This window comes from Lynx rufus, unplaced genomic scaffold, assembly GCF_022079265.1.
Source record: "Lynx rufus isolate CCGP_SWC_20201006 ecotype Redwood Valley unplaced genomic scaffold, mLynRuf1.p SCAF_8, whole genome shotgun sequence".
NCBI lineage: Eukaryota > Metazoa > Chordata > Mammalia > Carnivora > Felidae > Lynx > Lynx rufus.
The window spans coordinates 104,549,037-104,575,660 of NW_025814896.1; the positions used below are offsets into that span (position 1 = coordinate 104,549,037).

The window sequence follows — 26,624 nt, forward strand, 5'->3', positions numbered from 1 at the left end:
AATCTAGTTGAAGGTTTATCAATTTTATCTATCTTTTGAAAGAAAAAAAATAATTTTTGGCTTAATTAGGTTTATTTTTGGCTATTTCTTCTTTCAAAGCCTTCTCTCATTTTTCTTATTCTTTGTGCTTACTTTGAATTTGATTTGATCCTTTTTTTTTTCTAACTTCTTACAATGGAAATTTATACCATTGGTTTTCCACCTTTCTTTTTTTCTTTCTTTCTTTTTTTTTTAAATTTTTTTTAACGTTTTACTTATTTTTGAGACAGAAAGAGACAGAGCATGAACAGGGGAGGGGGAGGGGCAGAGAGAGAGAGACACAGAATTGGAAGCAGGCTCCAGGCTCGGAGCCATCAGACCAGAGCCCGACGCGGGGCTCGAACTCACGGACCGCGAGATAGTGACCTGAGCTCAAGTTGGACGCTCAACCGACTGAGCCACCCAGGCGCCCCTTCTTTTTTTTTTTTAAAGTAGGCTCCACGCCCAGTGTGGAGGCCAACTCAGAGCTTAAAGTCATGACCCTGAGATCAAGACCTGAGCTGAGATCAAGAGGTGGGTGTTTGACTGAGCCACCCAGGTGCCCCTCTACCTTTCTTCTTTTCTAATGTAAGTATTTAAATTATAAATTTTTGTCTAAGCACTGCGTTAGCTGTGTACCACATATTCTGATATGTTCTGTTTCATTTTCATTTTGTTCAAAATATTTTCTGATTTCCCTGTGATTTCTTTTTTGACCTATAAAGTATGTGTGTTGTCTAATTTCCTAATGTATGGAATTATTCCAGATGTTTTCATTATTAATTTCTAATTTAATTTCATTATAATCAGAAAACATATTTTGCATGATTTCAATCCTTTACATTTACATGGTCTGTCTTAATAAATGTTCTATGTGCACTCGAAAAGAATAGACATTTTTTCAAAGAAAGACATACAGATGGCTGGCTAACATGAAAATATGCTCGACATCACAAATCATCAGGGAAATGCAAATTAAAACCACAATGAGATATCATCTCACACCTGTCAGAATGGCTAAAATAAAAAACACAAGAAATAACAAGTGTTGGTGAGGATATGAAGAAAAAAAGGAACCCTTGTGCATGGCTGGTGGGAATGCACAGTGGTGCAGCCACTGTGGAAAACAGTATGGTGGTTCCTTAAAAAAATAAAAATAAAATTACCACATGATCCAGTAATTCCACTACTGGGCATTTATCCAAAGAAAATGAAAACACTAATTCAAAAAGATACACGTACCCCTACGTTTACTGTAGTATTATTTACAATAGCCAAGATATGGAAGCAATCCCAGTGTCCATTAATAGGTGAATGGATACAGAAGATCTGGTATATATACATACAATAGAATATTATTCAGCCATAAAAAAAAAGAATGAAATCTTGCCATTTGCAATAATATGGATGGACGCAGAAGGTATAATGCTTAGTGAAATAAGTCAGCCAGAGAAAGACATATCCCATATGATTTCACTCATATGTGGAATTTAAGAAATGAAACAAGTGAACAAAGCAAAAAGAAAGAGAGAGAACAAAAAAACCCAGACTCTTAACTACAAAGAACAAACTGATGGTTACCAGAGGGGAGGTGGGTGGAGGGGGGACGGGTGAAATAGGTGAAGAGGATTAAGAATATGCATATCTTGGGGCGCCGGTGGCTCAGTCGGTTGGGCGTCCGACTTTGGTTCAGTTCATGATCTCGCGGTCTGTGAGTTCGAGCCCTGCGTCGGGCTCTGCGCTGACAGCTCGGAGCCTGGAGCCTGCTTTGGATTCTGGGTCTCCCTCTCTCTCTGCCCCTTCCCTACTCACACTCTGTCTCTATCAAAAAATGAATAAACGTTGGGGCGCCTGGGTGGTGCAGTCGGTTAAGCGTCCGACTTCAGCCAGGTCACGATCTCGCGGTCCGTGGGTTCGAGCCCCGCGTCGGGCTCTGGGCTGATGGCTCAGAGCCTGGAGCCTGTTTCCGATTCTGTGTCTCCCTCTCTCTCTGCCCCTCCCCCGTTCATGCTCTGTCTCTCTCTGTCCCAAAAATAAATAAACGTTGAAAAAAAAATTAAAAAAAAATGAATAAACGTTAAAAAAATTAAAAAAAGAATATGCATATCTTGATGAACACTGAATAATGTACAGAATTGTTGAATCGGACATGTATTGTTCACCTGAAATTAATATAACCCTGTATATTAATTATACCTAAATAAAATAAAAGAGAAAAGAAAAGTGCATTATGTTGTTGGGTATTCTGTAAATGTCATTTAGGTCAGGCTCATTAGTAATATTGTTCATATGTTTTGTATCATTACTGTTTATTATATCAATTTTTAAATTGATTTTATTATATCACTTATTCAGAAGGACTGAGGTCTGCAACTTTAATTTTAGATTTGTCAATTTCTCCTTTCAATACTTGCCACTTTTGCTTCAAGTATTTTGAAGCTATTTTGTGAGTCCAAGTCCATACACATTTGATTTTTATGTCTTTCTGATGAGTAGACTGTCATTATGAAGTGTTCCTCTTCATTTCTGGTAATATTATTTTTTCTGAGTCTACTTTATCTGATAATAATATATCCACTCCAGCTCTCTTACGGTTAATGTTTGCAGGTGTAAATGTTTTATTCTCACACTTCTAATCTCAGATTTTATATTTTAAGCGGGTTTCGTATAGAAAGCATCTAGTTCACTCTTGATTTTTTATCATGTCTAACAATCTGCAAATTAAAGAGGAGGGTTTAAACCATTTATACCTAATGTAATTATCAACATGATTAAGTATGAAACTATTATCTTGCAATTTCCCCCTCTATTTATCTCATATGTTCTTTGTTCTCTTTTCCCTCTGCTTCCGTCTTCTTTTGATTAATGGAATCGGTTTTAGTATTCCGCTGTTGTTCCAGCTTTAACTATGTTACTGTTATGTTTTTTAGTGATTTTTATGGTCTAACCTATGCGTCTTTAACCTAACACATTCTTCTCTCAAATAATATTGCACCACTTCTCCGATAATGTAATAACTTTATAATACAACAATACACTTCCATTTTATTCTCCCCCCCATTGTGCTACTTTTGAGATTCTATATATATATATGTATATATATATATTCATGCATATATATAAACATATATATATGGATGAATGTTCATATATATAAACATGCAGAATATACATAATATATTCTCTATATATACATAGAATATATTCTCTATATATGCATAGAATATATATATAATATATATATTATATATATTATATATATTATATATTCTATAATATATTCTATAATATATTCTATATATAGAATATAGATATTCTATAGATATTATATATATTATATATTCTATAATATATATATTCTATATATTATACATAGAATATATAGAATATATATATATTCTATGCATATATAGAGAATATAGTCTATGCATATATAGAGAATATATTCTATGCATATATAGAGAATATATTTTATATATTCTGCATGTTTTTTTTTTTTCAACGTTTATTTATTTTTGGGACAGAGAGAGACAGAGCATGAACGGGGGAGGGGCAGAGAGAGAGGGAGACACAGAATCGGAAACAGGCTCCAGGCTCTGAGCCATCAGCCCAGAGCCTGACGCGGGGCTCGAACTCGCGGACCGCGAGATCGTGACCTGGCTGAAGTCGGACGCTTAAACGACTGCGCCACCCAGGCGCCCCTATTCTGCATGTTTTAAAATTCATTGCATTTTTGCTTTACATAATTTATCTTTCTTCCTTATCAACATCATTGAGGATAATTTATTTTACGACAGACTGCATTCATTCAAAGCATGCCATTTAAAGAGTTTTGACGACTGTAAATACCCATAATACTAGAGTCAAGCTACAGAACATTTCCAACACCTTCCAAAAAAAAATGCTTCATGTCTTTTTGCAGCCCATCCTTTCCTTCATCCCCATTCTCCAGCCAACCACTAACCTGCTGCTTGTTGGTAAAGATTAGTTTACATTTTATGTAAATAAGATTATACAATATGTTATGTCTTGCTTCTTTCAATCAGTACACTATTTTGAGATTCATCCTTACTGTAGCATTTGTTCCTTTTTATTGCTGACCAGAATTCCACTCTGTGCAATGCACAGACCACCCATCATTTTTGCATTCACTGTTGATGAACATTCTGGTTGTTTCCAGTTTAGGGCTGTTACAAAGAAAACACTATGGAAACTCATGTAAAAAAATCTTAGAGGAGACATATGTCTTTATTTCTCTTTAGTAAATATGTAGGAGGGAAGTGACTGGGTCATATGGTAGATACATTTGTAACGTTTGAAGAAACTGCCAAACAGTTTTCCAAAGTGTTTGTGCAATTTCACATTCCTACCCGCAGTGCAGAATTCTAGTTGTTCCACGTCTGCCAATAGTTGGTCTTTTCAGTCTTTTTAATTTTAGTCAGTCTAGTGGATATGGAATGGCATATCGTCATGGCTTTAATTTACATTTCCCTGATAACTAGCATCTTTTTATGTATGCATTGGCTGATCAGTCATACATTTGCTTTTGTTAAGCATCTATTCGATTCTTTTGTGCATACTCTATTGGCTTGCCCATCTTGTTTTTAGCTGAACTTTATTTTCCATGTTTTTACATGTCCCCTTTAATGTTCCCTTGTAAGATACATGTATGGCAAGCATTTCCTCCCATTCTGGGGCTTGCCTCTTCATTTAATTAATGATAAAATCAATTTCGGCTCAAGGTATTTACCTTTTTCCATCCATAGGATAATATTGCAATGTCTGAATATCCTTGTTTCCTCAGTGAAACCTGAACATGCAAAAGATGTTGCATTGGACCTCATTCTACAGCAAACAGGAAAGACTGCCATCCAACCTCAGAACTGAGACCAATAAGCTGGGACAAATGGAAATACAGGGAAATCATCATTTGTTTCATTGACACTTCATCTAACTTTGTCCTTCCAACAACCCCATGAAACAGGAAATTATATCCCCATTTTATAGATGGGGAAACAGAGGTCCGAGTGAGGCTACATACCTAAGTCTAGGTCTCCTAGAGCAGAGCGGTGCTAGGATTCAAACCCAGGACTCTCTATAGTCCTAAACATGCTTTTTTCATGATGAATAATGAGTTTGCCAGTGCCCTGAGGAAGTTAATAGCATTCTTGATCTGCTATAGCACCACCCCCCATGTCTTTCACTGTGACTGCCATAAAATAATTCTCAGAGAATCCCAGAGCTGAGCATTTAAAAAGAAAGGTATATATGACTCCCTGCTGACCTCCCTAAACACACACACACACACACACACACACACACACACACACACACACACAGCCCTAGGCATTCTCTAGGGTAGAAATGGGTGGGGAATAAGAAATAAATCTGCTTTAAGAAAAGAAAGACTCATGAGACTCTCTCCTAGCAGAGGTCTAGTGAGATTTCTTTCCAACACTGGCCTGTGATTTTACTTAACATTGACAAGACATAGACCCCGCGGAGGGGAGCCTCTGTCTCCCAGACACAAAGGTGCACCCAGTGACTCTAATTCTTTAACATACTCTCATGTCTGCTTGCAAAGGGGAACTGAGAAGCCTCCCACGTACAGGGTATGGTACAGTCCAGAAGGTGCGTATCTTGAGAATATCTGATACGAGAAACTCAGAGTGGCCCAGAGGATAAATTAGGATTTATGGATTCTGTGGAAAAATTATTCCTCATTTCGAAATACGTTTCTTTTATAGGCAGTGCCTCTAGAAATGCAAGGTATTTGTTACAGCCACTTGAATTATTAGAACCCACCCACAGGGTGAGATTCAGGAGAAATGCGGAGTATCTCTAAAACTGTTAAGTCAGTGAGAGGGCAGGATTCAATTTACAAAAGTCTGTTTTACATAAAAACAGCAGACAAGACTTTTTGGCAATAAGGTTTCAGGATTATATTAAAAACACAGTTCAATGCACAAATGGTGGTGTTCATTTGCTGAGGAATATCCAAAGCACTTAAATATCCTGGACTCCATTCTTTGACAAGGACAGGACTTTGGTGAGTTTCTGAAGTCATAAAGTATCATTTCACCTTAATGAAATCTTATTTTGTGCCAGGCACTGTTCTAGGTTTTATGGAAACATCAATTAAAAAACAAGGAGACACTTGGTGAGTTGTCTGAGGTGTTAAAGAAGTTACTAAGGACAGTATGTGATACATGATAAGCAATAGAATATGTGTTAGTTATTATTGTAATTTTATTCTTAAAGATGTTGGGTGGGGGCGCCTGGGTGGCTCAGTCAGACCTAAGTCTGACTTAATTTCAGCTCAGGTCATGATCATATGGTTCGTGAGATTGAGCCCCATGTTGGGCTCTGTGCTGACAGCATGGAGCTTGCTTCAGATTCTCTCTCTCTCTCTCTCTCTCTCTCTCTCTCTCTCTCTCTCTCTCTCCCCCTCAAAAATAAATAAAAAGGGGTGCCTGGGTAGCTCAGTCGGTTGAGCGTCCAACTTCGGCTCAGGTCCCAATCTCTCAGTTCATAAGTTTGAGCCCCACGTCGGGTTCTGTGCTGACAGCTCAGAGCCTGGAGCCTGCTTCAGATTCTATGTCTCCCTCTCTCTGCCCCTCCTGTGCTCGTGCTCTGTCTCTCAAAAATAAATAAACATTTTAAACAAATAAACAAACAAACATTAAAAAAAAGATGTTGGGTAAGAAAGGACTGTGAGAGAAAATGAGAGAATCCCAGTGAAAGATAACAGCAATGGTGCTGTGACCCAACCCCCACCACCCCCACCGGCCTGGAACCCAGCCTTGAATGAATAAGAGGTGAGGTGGGCCCAAAATACTCCTTTTGGCTGGTACACTTAAAATACTGAAATTAAAAGCTAGGAAATTCATTGTAGTAGCAAATCCCACTAAACGACTCCCAGGAGAGGTATCAGCTACCAACTGCACTGGCCAGCGAGCTGTTGGACTAACTCCTTCCCGCCATGTAACTTCTGCTTTAGGGACCAACAGAAAGTTGAAAAGCAAAGCTTCGAACAACTACGTGGCCAAGTGTGACATAATCACACAAGGCAATTTCATTCAGTTCAGCTGAAGCAACCTGTGCAGAGAGCTAGGTACCTACCATTAGGTGTGGAGATGCCAAATTAAGGACCCACAGCTTCTGTGTGTGAAGACTGCACAACCTCAGACCAATCATAATGGTGCAGTGACAAGAGGGGGCCCAGGCTGCTGCTCCAAGAAGCTTCTAAAGGGGCTCCTTATTCCAAGAGAGACTCAGAGAAGGTGTCCCAGAGGAGATGACAGTCTGAACTGTATCTACGAACTGCCTTTGAGGAAAGACCAAGACGTGAGAGATGAATGTGGAGACAGGCTGAGGACGCTGCTTGCAGGGAAGGCCAAAGCAGGGCAGAGGCTGAGTACGGAACCTCAAGGTAGAGGAGAGAAGACACAGTGGGGTGGAGGCTGGCAGGGGCCAGACAGAGGAAAGTGCCACAGGAGAGAGCTTAAGGGTATCCAGTACGGAAGGCTTTGGAGGGTCCTAGGAGGGTCCAGCAGTCAAGTGGAGTTCAGATTCTATTCAGGTGTAGTTGCTTGTGGAGAATGTATCTGATGAGGCCAGGCTGCATGTGGGGGACAGGGTGCAGGAAGGGGAGCTGGGGAGGGTCCAGGTGAGATGATAAAGAGGGAGGGCCTTGAGTGATTTCCATGCAGGAGGAAACCTTGTCACAATGTGGCTTTTGGTAAGGTGAGGGTAGGAAACTTGAGTTTCAGCGGTGATGGCAACAACAACAGCTGACATTTACTGAGCATTACGGCTACCTCAGGAGGGGTTCTGCCATCACAGTCAGTGGATGAGAACATAGAGGGCATCAGCCGGGCGGTGCAAGACCCGCATGCCAAGATGCCCACCAGTGTGCCCCTGAGCCAGGAAGCATGCAGGGTGCCATCGGCACTCAGCAGTGGGAAGCCGGCTCGGGATGTCCTGGGCCCTATGGGAAGAGTTTAGTAAGAGACCCAAGGATGGCACCCATGGCCAAAGGCAGAAAACAGGAATCCTACCTGGCCACCCAGGCAGGGCTGTTGGTTGCCGGTCCTCAGGGGCTGGCAAGGTGCCTGACACACAGGTCGTGTCAAGAAGGGAGGAGGGAACACATCTGCCAGTTCTGGAGAGGGTAGGCAGGGGAAAAAGCCTTGGCAGGCTCTTCAGGAGCCCATCGTCTCTCTCAGAGGCCCCCACCCCACCAGCCCTTGCCTCATCAAGCCAGCCCTGCTAGCCAGCGGCTGACGAGCCGGTGGGGAGAAGGGTCCCATCTCTTCCTGAACTGAACAGGCTCCAAAGGACATCCTCTCCTTGTTAAAGGCAAGGGACTGTGAGTGATGCAAGGGGGGGTGGGGGGGCTGGGTAGTGGCACTCACTAAGGGCTAGACAGGTCCTCCCTGTCTCCAGACCTGTGAGGGCAGTGGTGAAGAAAGGGGATAAGGAAGAGGGTAAGTGGCTTGCCCACCTGCTACTGTCACACCCCAGACAAGGCATGGCATACTCCGTGTGGCAGGGACCGTGTCTGACTCGAGCCCTAGCACACGTCCAGGACCTAGCAAGGACCACCGCCAGATTTAACAAGTAGAAACAGGAGAATTTCAGTTAAACAATGCATAAGTTTTAGTTCAGGTGCTGGGATGTACTTAGACTAAAAAATTATACATTGGACGTCTGAGATTCAAATTTGGGCGACTGTATTTTACCTGGTGAACCTACCAGCGAAGTCCCGTGTGCTTACTGAATATGTAAACACACGTGCACTGACAGAAGCCATTCCACCTCATTTCTATTACCTACCTTTTAACTGTGAAGCGAAGCGCTAATTATTCATTTTTGTCACATTAGAAGGGAGGAGAGGCAGGGCCAGCTGACCTAGCCAGTGGCACTTTTCCTGCTCAGTCAACTCCAGACCCAGACACTTAAGGTGTAGGCTACTCTCACGAGTGTTTCTCTGTGCTTGAGGAGGACCCAGCACATTGACTAAACATTGAACTCATCAAACCTGAGGTTACCCAGACCCTGAAACTTGAAGCCAGTTGACTGGCATCATTATACCCATGAGAATTAGGAGATGGGGTCTAGAAGCAAGGTCTGATAGCTTTCTTAAAAAATGGGTGTGAAGGGGCACCTGGGTGGCTCAGTCGGTTAAGCATCCAACTTTGGCTCAGGTCATGATCTCACAGTCTGTGAGTTCGAGCCCCGTGTCAGGCTCTGTGCTGACAGCTCAGAGCCTGGAGCCTGCTTCGGATTCTGTGTCTCCCTCTCTCTCTGCTCTCTCTGTCTCAAAAATAAATAAAAACATTAAAAAAATTTTTTTAAATTAAAAAATGGGTGTGAAGTGGGGAGAGGTACTTAGCATAAAGTTTTATCATGTTACAACCAGCTTCATTGAACTATTTCCTCACAAGTCAGAGAAGGGACAACAGGGGCTATAAACTAGAGAGAAACAAGAAAGCCAGGATATGTTACAGAAAACACCAGCTTCTCTCTGGGCTTGTTTTAAAACACAGGCAGCCTTGGGGCGCCTGGGTGGCTCAGTCGGTTGAGCGTCCGACTTCGGCTCAGGTCACGATCTCGCGGTCCGTGAGTTCGAGCCCCGCGTCAGGCTCTGGGCTGATGGCTCAGAGCCTGGAGACTGCTTCCGATTCTGTGTCTCCCTCTCTCTCTCTGCCCCTCCCCCGTTCATGCTCTGTCTCTCTCTGTCTCAAAAATAAATAAATGTTAAAAAAAAAATTAAAAAATAAAAAAAAAATAAAACACAGACAGCCTTTTCCTCCACAGTTGAAGTGTTTCTTCCTAGAGATTCCAATAGCCAGATTTTCAGTGGGTCAACCCCTGCTGCAGTAGGTGGGTAGAGAGAAGGGTTGGGGGGGAGAGAGGTGGGAGGAGTAAGAGAGAGAGAGAGAGAGAGAGAGAGAGAAAGGGAAAGGAAAGGAAAGGAAAGGAAAGGAAAGGAAAGGAAAGGAAAGGAAAGGAAAGGAAAGAAAAGGCAAGGCAAGGCAAGGCAAGGCAAGACGAAGGATCAACAGAGCCACAATGGAGACCCTGAGCAAGGCCAGAAACCACAGAGTGTGTATGGAGGTGAAGGTCAGGAAAGTCTGGAAGGTCTTGGGGTCAATTAGACTGACAGCTTGATGAGGTGTGGACCTGACCCTGTCCTGTTCAGTACTATTACCCATGCATGGCATGTGATTTTTTTTTTAGGATTCTGTGATTTTTTATTAATTAATTAATTTCCATTAATCACCTTTTATTGCTCCCCTTGAAACCTTAAGCTAGAATTGTGACCTCTTTATTTCTCTGATCTTGGCATTTTTGGGGTGTCTCTCTAAAATCAAGAGAAACTTTAATTTTTACTAATAGTATCAATACAGAGCTTATAAAATAAAGATAAATTAAGTTTAAACCAAGATAAAAAATAAATAGAGCTGAAGAAAAAGGAAACGTGTTGTACATATCACACTTCTCTTATAAAGGTGCATGTATATATGTGTATATATACACATATAAATGTGGAATATATGGTGGCTCTTCGTTATGTGATCTATTAACTTCACGGGCCATGGATTTGTAAATAGCGGACAGAGAAGTAAATGTGTAGATTCTCTTGCCTCTTTGTAATACTTACAAGTAACGCTGGGCAAAAAATTCAAAGATGAATTTTATTTTCCTTTGCTATACATGTGAAAAATTATCAGGTTTCATCATCAGATTACTTTGACCCAATGTAAATTTTCATGATAATTTAACGTTGCTGCCTTTTATCTGTTAGTGAAGTTTATTTTCAGGTCACACTAGGAAGCTCCCTAAAAAGCTCCTGTGGTTCTCAACTCTGTTGGCTCACTAGAATCACCCTTAAAGGAGCTTAAATACACTCCAGATTCTTGGGAAAAAGAAAAAGAAAACAAGTACAGGTAAAAGCAGAGAGGAGATAATATAGAACTAAGAAATTACTCAATAACTGCCTGAAAAAGAAAGAATTATAGTCTTATAAGTCTACATTATATATAAAGTGGTATAATGCCAATTCAAGGTGGATACTGGCAAGATAAGGATGCATATTACAATACTTACAGTATTCACAAGAAGAAGAAAGAGGGAATGAAGAAACCAAGAAAAGACAGGACAAGGCAAGTACCAAAACAGTAGACTTAACTATATTAGGAACTACGGTAATTAAAAATGAACTTAACATTCCAAATTAAAAGATTATCAAATTGGATAAAAAAGCAAGATCTCACCATGCGCTATTTATAAAAATCTTACCATGACCCACATAGGTTGATACAATGACAGGTTAAAATAAAAGGTTGGGAAGAGATACACCACTAAGCATATCATATATGCTTAGATATACAGAGATATACCACTAAGCATATGCTTAGATAAACACTAAGCATAAAAAACCAGTATGGTTGTATCAATACCAAAGAAAGTAGACTTCAAGACAAGAAAAATTACCAGAAATGAAGAGAAATATTAATGAATATAACAGGCTAACTTCCTCTAGAAGAAATAATAACCCCCAAATCTGTATGTGCTAAAAAACAAAGCTTAAAAATACACAAAATAAAATTAGCAGAAATTTTGTTAACAATACACTTTTATTTTATACAGAAAGGTTTTAGAGCAACAAGCTAGAAAAAAAGAGCAAATTAATTCCCAACTAAATAGAAATGAGAACATAATAAAGACAAGAAATTAAATCAATAACAAAAAAATGCATAAAAATATAACAAAAGCATTCAAGACAAAAGTATATTATTTGAAAAGATTAACAAAACTGATAAATGGCTGGCAAAATTGACCCCCCTCAAAAAGCCAAAAATTATATTAGGAATAAGGTCATCACTACAGATCCTATAGACATTAATATTATAATAAGAAAATATTATTGACAACTTAAAGTTTACAAATTAGCAGAAAAGGACAAACTCCTTGAAATACACAAAGTAACAAAACTAACACAGAAGAACTTGGTAATCTTTTTTTTAAAAATTAATTTATTTACTTTCAGAGAAAGAGAGAGAGAGAGCACGCAGGGAGGAGCACAGAGGGAGAGAAAGAGAGAGAAACCCAAGCAGACTCCATGCTGCCAACACAGAGCCCAATGTGGGGCTCAAACTCACAAACCGTGATATCATTACCTGAACTTAAATCAAGCTTTGGATGCTTAACCAACTGAGCCATGCAGGCGCCCCTAAGAACTTGGTAATCTTAAGATTCATATTTGTTGAAGAAATTAATAGAGTAATCAAAAATCTTTGTATTAAAAAAAATGCCCAGATGGCTTCTTAGTAAACACTATCAAATTTAAGGAAGAAATAATACCAATCTTCTGAAAACTCCTTGAGAAAATATAGAAGGGACCACTTTCTTATTCATGTTATGAGGACAGCATAACCCTTATACCAAAACCTAACAAGGACATTTCAAAGGAAAGAAAAGTATATTCTTCACAGATATAAACACAAAAATCCTTATCCAAACATGACCAATTTGAATCCAATAATATAAAAATATTATAATACATTATGACCAATTAAAGAATGCAAATGCAGCTCAATATTTGAAAAGTAATCAATGTAACTCACTTCATTAATAGAATGAAGAAATCTCATATGATCAGCTAAATAGAAAAATTAAGTCAAAATCCAATATTCATGATAAAAATATCCAGCCAACTAGGAGTAGAAAGGAACTTCCTCAGTCTAATAAAAGGCACCCCACAAAAACCCTTCAGTGAATGTTCACACTTAATAGGGAAATATGGAATACTTTTCTTCCAAAATCAGGAACAAAATAAGAATGTCCACTCTCACCGTTGTTATTCACTATTTTACTGTAGGTTTTCGCCAGTCCAATAAGACAAGAAAAAGAATTTTTAAAAGGCATAAATGTTGGCAAGGAAGAAATAAAACTCTCTTCATGTACATGTGACATGATGATATATATAGAAAATCCTAAAGAGTCTATAATGAAACTACTAAATCTACTAAGTGAATTCAGTGAGAATATAAGAGGTTAATATAAAAAATTCAATTATATTTCTACATGACATTAAGAAACATTTGGTAATTAAATTTTAAAAGCAATTCTATTTGAATAAATTTAGTAAAAAATGTGAAAGACCTCTACACTGTAAATTATAAAACACTAAGAAAAATTAAATTCCTATATAAAGAGAGATAAACCATCTTCTTAGATTTGAAAGACCCAGTACTGCCCAAATTGCTTAATAGATTCCATGCAAGGGGCATATGTACCCCAATGTTTATAGCAGCACTTTCAATAATAGCCAAATTATGGAAAAAGCCTAAATGTCCATCAACTGACGAATGGATAGAGAAGATGTGGTTTATATAGACAATGGGATACTACTTGGCGATGAGAAAGAATGAAATCTGTCCATTTGTAGCAACATAGATGGAACTGGAGGGTATTATGCTAAGTGAAATAAGTCAGTCAGAGAAAGACAGGTACCATATGTTTTCACTCATATGTGGATCCTGAGAAATTTAACAGAAGACCATGAGGGAGGGGGGCAAAAAAAAAGTTACAGAGAGGGAGGGAGGCAAACCATAAGAGACTCTTAAATACTGAGAACAAATGAGGATTGATGGGGAGTGGGAGAGAGGGGAAAGTGGGTTATGGGCATTGAGGAGGACACCTGTTGGGATGAGCACTGGGTCTTGTATGGAAACCAATTTGACAAATTATATTTAATAAAAAAAAATAGATTCCATGCAATCTCAAATAAATCCAATCAGGCTTTATGTTCAAAAAAACAAAAAAACAAAAACTAAAAACCTGGTAAGCAGATCCAAAATTGTATACGGAAATACAAAGTGCCCAGACAAGTCAAAACAGCCAAGAAAATTTTGAAAAAGAACAGACTTAGATGACTCATACAACCTGATTATTTTTTTTTGCAACAGTTTTGAGACACCAGTTTTTATCTCAGAATAGAGTAACCAGGACTCTCATGCATTGCTGAAATGAATATAAAATGGTACTACCTCTCTGAAAAATGGCAGTTTCTATAAATTTAGACATACACATATGCAATTACCCTGCAAGTAAATACCCTAAGAAAAATGAAAACCTTGGATGAGAATATTCACTGGTGTCTTATTCACAGTAGCTAAAAGATTAGACACAACCCAAATGTCCAGCCCTGGGAGAATGTATTAAAAAATTGTGGTTTATTTATTTAATGTTACTACTCAGCACTAAAAATTAATAAACTATCAACAACATTGAGGAACATTAAGACATTATGTTGAGTGAAATAAACTGGACACACGCAAAAAATATATACTGTATGTTTCCATTTACAGGAAGCTTAAGAACTGACAAAATTAAGCTCTGGGAGTGGAACTCAGAAAGGTGGTTGTCTCTCGAGGTGAGGGCCAACTGCAAAGAGGGAAATTTTTTTTTAATTTTTTAATTTAAAAAAATGTTAATGTTTATTTATTTTTGAGAGAGAGACAGAGACAGAAAGTGTGTGGAGGAGAGGCAGAGAGTGAGGGAGGCACGTAATGCAAAGCAGGCACCAGGCTGAGCTGTCAGCACAGAGCCTGACGTGGGACTCGAACCCACCAGCCGTGAGATCATGACCTGAGTGAAGCTGGACGCTTAACTGATTGAGCGAGCCACCCAGGTGCCCCAAAGAGGGAAATGTTTCATATTTGGTTTGAGCATTCATTACACAAGGGTATATGCTTGTCATTGAACTATACCCTAAAATCTGTGCATTTTACCATGTGCAAATTAAATCTCAAAAACCACTCAAAAATATTTTAAGTAAGATGTTGGGTGTGAGTGATTTACATTTATTTTCTTCTGGGTGGCTTGGATTGATCGATCTTAGTGGTACCTGAAGCTCAGTCTGTAGGATTTGCTGTTCGAGAACCGTGGAATGCCAGGCTTGAGTGCCCTAAGAACAGAGGTGTGCCCGCTCATGCCCCTCCCAGCCAGGCAGCCCCACAAGCTAGCTGCACACCAGACTGGCAGGGCCCTCCCGATTACCCTCCTTTTGTAAAGCCTGGCACCAGCCTACCCATCGGTGCAGTAAATTTCAAACACACACCGATTCTAAATTACTCAGAAATGAATTCCCTAAGAAGCAGGATTGCATAGGGAGGAAAGAACACAGGATAAAGGTCCAAAGTGTGGAGTTATATTCCCAGTGCATCTGCTCCCAGACCCTGTGATCTTAGGCAAATCCCCAATTTTCTGACCTTCAGAAGGTGGTGATAACACACAACTGCCCAGGCAACATTCCAGGGCGTTGCGGAGGAATAGCTGAGAGGCATAGATGGAAGCCTGCTATGAAATGCAAAGCTCTGTGTGAATTTACAGGACTATCACCGTTATTTTATTCAGTAGCCTGACTCCGACCCCCCTCCCCAATCCTACATGTGCGCACAACCTTGACCTATTTTTGAAAAATTTAAATTAGAACCTTTATCAGAGGTAGAGAAATTTTAACAGCCAAGTCTGTTTCTTTTAGAAAATATGGAGAAACGTTGGTTCAAGGTTTTTCAAATCCTCTGTGGATCCCATCCACCCAGATATACAGACAATCAAGATTCAGACATCACTTTTAACCTGAACATCAGATTTTAGCCACAGACTTTCCTGTCCCCACTTAGAAAATGAAGTCCCCACCTGCCTCTCCCCTCACTCCTTACTAATGCCAGGTAGGACCTCACACTCATTTTTACAGAGCAAACCCTGAGAGCCATCTCACCTGCTGGCGAAGGTCAAGGCCAAGGCTGTGGCCAGGTGAGGCATCAGCCGAAGGGTCTGTGTTTGGTGCTCAATGATCTTGACTTCTTTCTTGGCTTTAGGCCCAAACTGCCTCCGGCTAGAGAGAATCAAGCAGGCACAAATTTTATCAAAATTCAACAGGCAACTTCATTTCCAGAGCTAAAAGTGCTAAGCAGCCATTTGCCTTTAAAACACTTCAGAATACAGAATGCCCGGGTCTCCTAAGCTGTGGTTGAGATAATTAGATATCAAAAGTTTCTTAGGATAGTCCAGCAGAAAAGCTTTTTGGCTCTTCTGGAAGTTAATCTTCCCACCATGGACTATTTTTAAAGCAGACTATCTGTTTAATTAATACACAGAGTAATTTTTACTCCTTAACATTTACATGGCATTTTATAGTTCCGGGTGCCCCGCGATCATTAATTATTCAGCTTTGCTAAGTTTGTGACATAATTAATAGGACGGGAGCAATATCCTAGAACGTATTTCAAAAGGACATTCTCAACAAGGAGGCAACTCTAACCCCGCTGCTCCCGTCAGATTCACAGGCAGGTCATTACTTTCAGCCCACCTAAATACCCCTGCAGTTCCACACAGAAAGGTGTTCACAACTCGCCGGAAGTACTGTGCTTTCTGAACAGCTGCTGCTCTAAGGCGGTGGTGTCCGGGTGAATCGAGGCCTTCCTTCAGAGCAGTTCGTGAGGTGGGGGGGATTATCCCCACAGGCAACACCCAGGGTCTAATCCTACAGAATCCCTCCGCCGCAGACTGCAAAAAGCCTGGCCTGTCGGAAGTCACCTCCCTCCCCAGCCCTGTGATGGCTTTACAGCCCTGGGTTTGGCAGCCTCCCCTCTGAACATCTCTGATCTTCATGCTGATTTTTGAAAGGACACCTCATGCACGTGCACATGCATACACACACACACACACACACACACACACAGGCGCACGTAATGCTATATTATCAAACTGGCAGAGCAAAACTCGTGCTTCAGACACAGGTGAGGTGAGGGTATCTATCAGTCACAAGGAGAGAAGGGAAACGGGAGGTTTTAAAAATTTTTACACTCGATAGACTTTCTTAAACATAATTTGATGCTTTCCTGTTGCCTTTGTTCTTAAAAGACCACCATGATCGTGTAGTGCATATGGTGGTCTAGAATTCATAACCTGTTCCTGTTGTGTGGGTGGGGGGGTGGTAAGGGCGACCAGACGCTCGCACGGGGAGAACCGCTCTTAAGTACTGTGAGCACAGGCTTGTTTTCTAGGCGCACAGACCTCCCCGGGCACGGCCTAAGCACCCCGCAGCTGCTTGTCCAAGGATCGCTACCCAACTCTGCCCTCCGTCCACACCGGCGGACCCCAACGCCTGCAGGCCCTGGTGCCAAACGAGGCCAGACGGCCTGCAGGGAAACGTCTCAGCTTTTGCTGGATCACTGCAAAACCAGCAAGGAAATCACAGATCCAATAATGGTGTCATAATGTCGGGGCATTTTAAATTCCATTTGTCCCCACTCTCTCAATTTCCATTTTTAAGTGCTATGATTATACTGTATCTTTTCTCTACGGTCACTGTAGCTAAAACGTTTGTCTGCTGAGGGTAGACACTGCCACACGACACTGGGGGACATCCGCGTGCCTGCTCTGTGCAGGCATCCCCTAAGGTGCTGGGTGTCCACCAGGGTCAAGGAGGCCCGGCCCAGCTGCTGAGCCCCCAGCCCTGGACACGGAGAGAACAAGACCAAGCGACGTGGGCAGGACAGCCTTGTGCAGACTCCCGTGACCCCAACCCTGTACCCCGCTCACCCTGCCCTGTCAATCACCAGTCGTCCTTATGTGCTCCTAGAACATCACTGCAGGGAACTTCTCCGCACAGCCAGGAAAAGAAGCCGCTGATCGCAGCACCTTTTAGCTTTTGTTTTGCTATAAAATAATTTCAGTAGCAATACCACTTTGGACAGCATCCCATCAAAACCTCTGTTTTTGTGTGTGAAGCGTTTGTCTTGGCCTCCCACACAGCAAGAATGAATGAAAGAATGAATGGATTTTGCCAGTGAGGAAATGCAGACGAAGTGCCACAGAGTGGCTGACTCAAGACCTCAGGGAAGGTCTTCGGGTGACAGATCCGACCCCTGACCTGGTGTGCCTCAGTTTCCCAGGTTAGGCCATACCTTATAACCATCCCATTTCCTCTTTGACCCTCACGGTAAAATTAGGGTGACAGGTGCAGAGCAGAAAGAGGCCACCAGGAGCCCATGTGGCAGGCCTCGCCGTGCCTTTCTTTGTGCTCTGTGGGAGTAAAGAGTGTCACTAATGAGCTGCCACAGACTTGCCAGGCAATGTCACAAAACTCGGGACATTACACAAGACTCTGAATTTCCAGCTTTCCTTGAAAACTAGGAAGATCTGGCAATTCTGGACCCCGTTCCCGTGATCTGTTCCACTGGAGCTCAGAAGCTGCTGACTTCTCTGTCTGGGGCATGGCTGTTCCCCGTGGTCCCCAGGGTCCTTTCCGCTCACCACAGGCCTGGGAGGCACTGAGTTTTCAACCCCTGCCGCGGGGGGTTTCTTTTTTTCATCCAGAATACATTTACATCAGCATCCTTACTTGTTAATTAAGTTCTGAGATTATGATATACGGCCAAGCGTAGGCATTCTCTGCGGCTATGAATTCATTAACAGAACTAGAGGGCAAAAGAGAACAGCTCTGGACAGCTCACACAGCACGGAATCCAAATGCTTCGGCTTGGCATTCAACAGACCACTTTGGCCTTGCTTGAGTGTCCCAACTGGTTTTCCTGCTAAGCCCCTTCAGACACTTCCCATCCTGGGCCTCTGTCCAGGCAGGGCTCTCCGCCAATCTCATTCGGCTGCCACACGTCATATTTCTGGTGGCTTAGCCGAATGCCCTCTCCTCCCACGGACACGTTCTCCTATTCGTGACATGCCCCCTTCGAAACCCAAACCAGACCAATCAAAGCAGGAAGCTACTTCTCCTCAGGGTGCCCTGGGCACTTCCCCTGTTATTCCTGCCCCCCCTGGGAACGCTTCTCCCTTTCAGGCTGGTGTGAGGGACACCTGTACTGACCACATGTCTCCTTGCACTGCCATCTGGGGCCCTGCTGACTGGCCCTTGGGCAGGCCAGTGCCTAAGGAGAACAAAGGACTACTCGGCTTGAGTAGTGTTTCCATCTTTCATATGCAAACTAACCAGTTCAAAGCCCACACCCCCAGCCACCTCCTTTACCAGACTTTTTTTTACTCTGGGCCGCTATCCCCCCAGGCCAGGTACCAGACAACTAGGAACAGCCCCTATGCCCCAGAACCTTCTGAGATTATTCAAACTAGCCAAGCCTAAACGTGCTTAGCCTGCTTGCCCTGCCTCCCCCATTCCGTCTCACAGAAACCACAGTAAAGGTTCTTGTCCCTGCTTCCCCCTTGCTCCCTCTGCCTCTTAACCATCCCTGCTGCTTCCCCATATGGCCCGCGTGGCACAGCACACCCCCCCCCTTGGGAACTGTGAGTTAACAGCTATCTTTTCAATGGCGGTCACCCCCTGCTCTGTTGGCCTCACCGGACCCCAACAATAATAAAACCTAAGAGGCCAGCCTATTCCGTCTTGACATGCCCCAGGCCGGCCAAGTGTGCGTTCTTGGGAAAGAGAAGGCAGGTGAAATGTCCCACCATCCCCCAGCAGCTCCACACCCAACTCCTCGCCCACCTCCAGGTCTCCTTGGAATGTTCACGAGTTGCTAGATGTCCCGACAAAAGGCCAACGGTCAGACACTGGAGTGCCAAGTGGGAGCCAGGGGCAGTTAGGACAGGGATGGAAGAAGCAAATAAGATGAGGAATCCACTCCGTTTTTATGCCCAACAACCCACCCCACCGCTGCTTTGTTTTGTCTGCTTTTGATTTTTGTTTTTTGCTACGGACCAGAAGGAAAGACATGAGCGGGAGAGAAAGCACAGCACCCGCCCTCTCTCCCTCCCTCTCTCTGGCCCAAGACAGTGACAGTCCCCAAAGCTTTGGGCTGAGGGTTCCTGCTGCCTTCTCACCCATCAGATATGTTCTTTGGCAGGACAAAAGTGATACTAAAGTCAAGTGACCCTTCTCCTGCCCAGAGACCCAGCCAGAGGTCACCCCTATGACTGCCACTATCAGCCTCCAAACTGGTAGCCTGGCTCCTTCAGAGGCAGCAGAGAGAAGGCGCCTCAAGTCTCTGTGCTCTGAGAGGGTGTGGTCAGTGCAGGAACCCTGCCATGCCGCTGTGTGGTCATCCTCCTATTTATGCTCTCAGACCTAGCAATGGCACTGCGGGTCATGATGGTCCAGGCCCGACTTCTGGTTGCCAGCGTCCTGGCGGGCTGCCCTGAACACAGCTCACAGGACTGTAATCCCTGCAGCTGGCCAGCAATTACTGCCTGCCAGACGTTTTTACTGCTCCAGTATGATCTATATGGGCACAATCCTCTTCCTGTCCTTTTCCTCCGCTGGGTTACTATTTTTCCTTAAAAACACATGTAAAGGCTGTATTTTTCTCTGTAACCATAATTTTTATTTCAGCGCCAAGAAAACCTCAAAGTCACTGAGCTCAAACCTTTGGTGCTCTTGAAAAATGAAAAGTGAGGCATGTGCGTGTGCACACGACGACATCCATGTGAAAATAAAGCCACGGCCCTGAGGATGCTGTGAATGGTGCCATTTAAAATTACAGATTTGAAAGAGCTATTTCTGGATTGTAGCGACTCATCAGGAAGAGAGGAAATATCTATTTTGGGGTGTTTTATTTCGTTCCCACTCCATTTTGAACACGGCTGCTTAAAGCAACATTCATGGAAAGTGACACGGCTATTAATCACCAGCTCAGCTACTGCGCGCGCAGCCTCTGGGGGTGGCTGAGCTGCCCGCCTTCCCGTCTCCCTCTGGTCTCTTCTCCCAAAGGAGGCCAGTGACCTACTAAAAAGATAATTGCTTCACATGTTTCCTGCTCTGCAGCATCATTGCATCAGTATACTCTGAGTGACATCCAGTCAAATTGGAAGAAGGAGAGGAGCTTTGTGGCTGGGGCTCGCCCTTGACCCTGAGACTTCTTGGTGCAAGCTGGTTCACGGGCATCCCTGCTGCCGGAGGGAGGAAGGACAAGACCTTCCTCCTTCACTGTCAAAGTGCTGACCTCTGCAGACAAAAGCTGAGCAAATTCCTGGGCCCCAGCCACACTCCCTGTGGCCACCTTCCCTCATTAATCTCGGCCACAGACAGGCTTCGAGTGAACCTGTGAATGCCCCACAGATGGACCACTGCAGCCCCACTGGCCCCCAACAGAGACCCTCCAACCACTCAGAGAGCCCACAGCCCATCTATCCCTTTCTCCCCTTCTCTGGGATGCTCCTGAACACAGAAACCCACAGAGAAAATAAGTTACAAAGCAGGATATTTTAACACCACTGGTTGGACCCGGCAGATTTGGTTCAGCTGTCCAGCCAGGATGTAAAAACCCGGCTTCTTATTATCAAGTAATGTCAACAGACACCTTGACTCCCAGCACCAAGCCTCACCACACCCAACCCCAACTAACCCCACCCTGGGGTCAAGCTTGGGATCGTGGAAGGGGCCTGGCTACACACAACCTTTGCTTTTTTTTTTTTTTTTTTTTGAAGCTGAGCATTTAAGTAGCGTGTCCTCGGGTTCTGACAAAGCAATCCTGCATTAAAACATCAGGCTCAAGATGTTACATCACCATGTTTTCACTGGAATTCTTCAAATGGCATCTTTAAATCTGTCTGTAGGAAAGATAGAAGGTGTGTGTATTTTCATGCAGGTGTGTGTGTGTGTGTGCACGTGTGCGTGTGTGTGTGTGTGTAGCATACAAGTACATGCTTTTTTAACAGTAGCCTTGATTGTCACAAAGTGTGCAAAATGACCTCAAGAAAGAGTTCTTAAAGCACCCCCCGATCCCGTGGAAATCCCAAATAACTTTCGCACCTTCCAGACACTTTATTTCTCTGACCCCTCCCCAGTCTCTCACTGCAACCACCACAGAATAGAATAGGTGATCCTTAATGGTTGTGATGGAGTCCATGACGATGGCAATTTATAAACATGAAAATATTTCCGACATGAAAAGAAATGAGGGTGCTTTGTTGTCAGGGTCGAAGTCTACATAGAGAGGGCAGAGACAGCCACCCCAAACCCATAAACAGACAGTAGAGCCCATGTTCTCTTGGCCAGAGAACACAGAGAGGAAGAGCCTTTGCCATTCCTTCTTCCCCTTTCTCAAAGGTCACACCGTATCAAACCCCCAGGAATACAAAGGCCCTCCCCAACAGGAAACCTGTGGTTCTAAAGTCATGGCCAGTGCCAGGTGGGGACTGACATCCTGCCCCCCGGGCCTGCAAAGACTGTCCACCTTGTAAATTCGCATTGGAAGACAAGTGCCAAGTGGAGCAGGCTGCAGGAACCATAAGGGATCAGGATCAGGCCACTCCTCCCACCAGTGGATGGATGACCCCAGTGGAGATGCCAGCAACCCTTCAGATAAGAGACAACACAAGGCAGAGTAAACCTGCAGTGCTCATATTTCCGTTGGGTGGGCCACTTCTGGTCAACATTATACTCCTGGAATATAACCACTATAAGCCTGACCATGAAGGTCTAGTAGAGAGCAAGGCTTGGGTCACTCTGATTCTGAAGATTGGCCAACTCCAGGTTCTTCTGTGAGGATTCAATTACACAAACACCAGTGGGTCTGACCTGACACACAAAGGTTCAAACCCCTTCAAATTAAACACCGATGAGTCTGGCTGCCTCTCCACTGAATTTGTTCTTACCCTCTTCCAGTGCCTCATGCTGCCCACGGGAGGCTATCCTGGGACCAGGTCAACATCCCATCACCCCAGGCATCACCAGAGGGGAGCCAGGAAATAGTGGTTAAACCCCAGGCTTTGGATCAGACAAATCTGGTTTGCATACAGATCCTGACACTTGCTATGTTAACCTGAGTGAGTTACACAAACTCGTTGAGCCCATTAAATAAGGCCAACGATGATGGTAAAGACTAAGTGAGATAGTGCTCATATGTGTTTAGTACCACGCCTGACACATAGTAGGTCTTCAAGGCATGCCTTCATCAACATAGTCATTACTATTATCCTGAGTCCCTAAAATTACCCTCTCTTCTACTCAGCCTTGATCTAGAAAAAATCATTTTGATATTTCCCAAAAGAAGTCCCCCTTTTATTCCTTTAACCCAAACAAAGCACCAATGTATTCTGCATCACTAAAACTGTTGTAAAAAAAAGTTAGAGTCAAGGGGAAAGTCTCTTCCACCCAATCTTAAATTAAAGATAACGAAATTACTGACAGAAAAGAAGATAAGCTGTTTACTGCTGTGTTAGAAAAATTGTATGTGTGTGTGTGTGTGTGTGTGTGTGTGTGTGTGTGTGTGTACTGGAAAGCAATATGAAGCGTTCTAAAAGCACCTGACACTTCTATGTATCCAAGAACACCAGTCAAATTTTCTTCTTCCCAAATTTCAGGGAAGGACAAAAGGGTGGACAAAATAAAGCCAGAGAAGTTGGGGTGGGCAGAGCCTTCCAATACATCATGTTGCCATAGAAGCAGCAGGTTCTTTCCAGAGTCAATCAGCCCACCCTAGAGAGGAATGTGAATGTTATTCAGATGGTTCCCACACAAGGGAAATTAATTTACTTTTCAGAATAACAGCCTCAGCAATATCTATGAGTGACATGGTGGTTAATGTTAGTCGTCAGAGCTATGATTCCTTGAGATTGTTCTTTAAAAAAAAATCATATCCTAATGAATGCAAAACAAAATTACAATGGTGGGAGATGTGGAGCCATAAATTATAGCTGAGACTGCCTGGGGTGGGCTAATAATTTCACTATTGAATTATTTTCATATTTTAAAAAATCATACAGAGAGAGAGAAAGTCTTCCATCATCAACACCACTGCAGAGATACTGCAGAAGCCCCCAGCACCTCAGCCATTAGAGTCAGGAAGCAAGAGGGCCAACCACCTTGGGAGCCAGCCTTCGTCTCCACTGTATGGCGGGTGCAGGGTATACGTGCATCCTGCCTTGCCCCAAGAGCCGTCCAGAGTCTGCTGTCATCCTGGAGACAGCAAACCAGGCCACCATGTGTGTTCAGTGAAGGAAAAGAGACAAATACTGAGCCGCCGTACTCTCCAGGTAACCCCTTCACTGAGGTTGATTGTCAAAAAATGAAAACCAAGCAGTGAAGTACTCTTTAGGGGCCGGCATCCATTTAGTAATGCTTTAGTCTGGCTTGGCAATGGGACTAGACTGTTCTTGGCAATGGGACATTACCCAAGTAGCTTAAGGACTGGCTACTGCCTCTGCTTTCCCTCTCAATCCATAGTCTTAAAGTAAAGGGTACCCATAGGTTCTTAAAACAACAGCAGAGTCTTTCAATTTATAAACATGGTATGTCTTTCCATTTATTTAGATCTTTGATTTCTTTCATCAGTGTTCTGCAGTTTTCAGAATATAAGCCCTACACATGTTCTGTTAAATTTGCCCATAAGCATTTCAATTTTTATAAGCAATTGTAAACGGTATCATATTTTAAATTCTGGTACTCTTGCATTCATTGCTGGTAGATAAAAACTACAATTGATTTGTGCATGTTTATGTTGTATCCTGTGACCTTGTTCAATTCACTTCTTAGTTCTAGGACTTTTTTGTAAACACTTTGAGATTTTCTTTTTTTTCCTTTTCTTTCTTTTTTTTTTTTAAAGTAGGCTTCATGCCCAGCACAGAGCCAAAAGTGGGGCTTGGACTCATGATCCTGAGAACGGGACCTAAGCTGAGATCAAGAATCAGACATTTAACCAACTGGGCCACCCAGGTACCCCTTTGAGATTTTCTATAGAAACAATCATATCATCTGAAAGTAGAAACAACTGTTTTACTTGCTTCTCAATCTGTATGGTTTTTATTTCCTTTTCCTGTCTTATTGCACTGGCTATGACTTCCATCACTCTATTGAATGACAGTGATAAAAGCAGATATTCTTGCCTTATTCCCAATCTCAGGGGGAAAGCATTCAGTCTTTCACCATTAAGTACGTGGACTGTACTTTTTTTATAGATGGTCTTTATCAGGTTTAGCACATTTTTTGGTATTTCTGTTTGGATGAGAATTTTTGTGAAGAATGTATATTGAATTTTACAAATGCTTTTTCTGCACCAATTGATAATGATTATGTGTTTTTTCTAGTTTTATTTGTTAACATTTTGTATGACATGGATTTTTAAATATTAAACCAGCATCCAGCATTATATACCTGGAATAAATCCCATTTGCTCATGGTGTGTAATTCTTTTTACATATTGCTAAATTCTATTTCCTAATATTTTGCTAAGAATTCTTGTGTTTATATTCAGAAGAATATTGTGCTGTATTGTCTTAATTTGTTTTGGGGATCAGGATATGACTGGTTTCATAAAGTGAATTGGAAAGCATTTCTTCCTCTTCCACTTTCTAGAAGAGTTATATAGAATTATTGTTAATTCTTCTTTAAATGTTTGGCAGAATTCTCCAATAAAATTATCTGGCCTGAAGATTTTTTTTAGGAGTTTTAAAATTACTGATTCAATTTCCTTAATAATTCTCGAGTTATTCAAATTGTCTTGTATATTGGATAAAATATGGTATTTCATGTTTTTTTGAAACATTGGTCCATTTCATCAAAATTTTCAAATTCATGTATATGAAGCTGTTCCTAATATGCCCTTATTACCCTTTTGATATTTTCAGTGTCTGTAGTAATATCCCATTTCATTCCTAATATTAGTAATTTGCACGTTCTCTCTTTTTTCTTTGACAGTCTTGCTAGAGGTTTGTCAAGTTTACTGATCTTTTCAAAGAACCAGCTCTTTGCTTCATTGGTATTCTCTATTTTTCTGTCTTCAGTTTCATTGATTTCTGCTCTTAATTTTATTATTTCATTCCTTCTGCCTCCTTTCAGTTTTGTTCTTTTTCTAGGTTAAAAGGGGGTGCTTAGATATTAATTTGAGGCAGAGCTTAGATATTGATTTAAGACTTTCCTCAATGTATGCATTTGGTGCTATAACTTTCCCTCTCAGAATTGCCTTAGCTGCGCCCCACAAATTTTGATATATTGTATTTTCATTTCTATCTGGTTCAGTATTTTTTTAAAGTTTATTTATTTTGAGAGAGCACACACAGTCAAGCTGGGGAGGGAAAGAGAGAGAGAGGGAGAGAGAGAATCCCAAGCAGGCTCCGTGCTGTCAGCACAGAGCCCAGTGCAGTGCTCAATCTCACAACAGTGAGACCATAACCCCAGCAGAAATCAAGAGTCAGATGATTAACCAACTGAGCCACCCAGGCACCCTTTCTTCAGTGTATTTTTAAAAAACTGTGCTTGAGAGTTCTTTTTTTTATTCTAGTTACTTAAGTAACTTTTACTTAATTACTTACGTGACTTTTACTTATACTTACTTAAGTCTATTGTTTAGTTTGCAAGTTTTTAGAGGTCCTTCCTGTTATCTTTCTGTTACAGATTCCTAGTTTGAATACACTCCAGTCAGAAAACCCTCTGTATGACTTCAACATTTAAAAATTTGTTGCAGTTTCTTTTATGGCACATGTTATATGGTCTATCTTGGCAATGTTAGGCACTCGAAAAGAAAATGTATTCTGCTTTTGTTTGGTGGAGTGTCTTATAAATGTTGATTAGATCTTACTGCTTGAAAGTATTGTAGAGTTTTTCTATACCTTTGCTGATT

At 42.0% G+C, this 26,624-nt stretch overlaps 1 protein-coding gene across 1 annotated transcript in view; it reads right to left on the reverse strand.

Moving 5' to 3' along the window:
• The window catches only part of LOC124503727 (acyl-coenzyme A oxidase-like protein), a 194,342-nt gene that overhangs the window by 25,968 nt on the left and 141,750 nt on the right, over nucleotides 1-26,624 (reverse strand). The window contains exon 10 of the mRNA XM_047068960.1: nucleotides 15,815-15,931. Coding sequence (XP_046924916.1) covers nucleotides 15,815-15,931 — 117 coding nt within the window. The remainder of the gene's footprint in view (nucleotides 1-15,814; nucleotides 15,932-26,624) is intronic.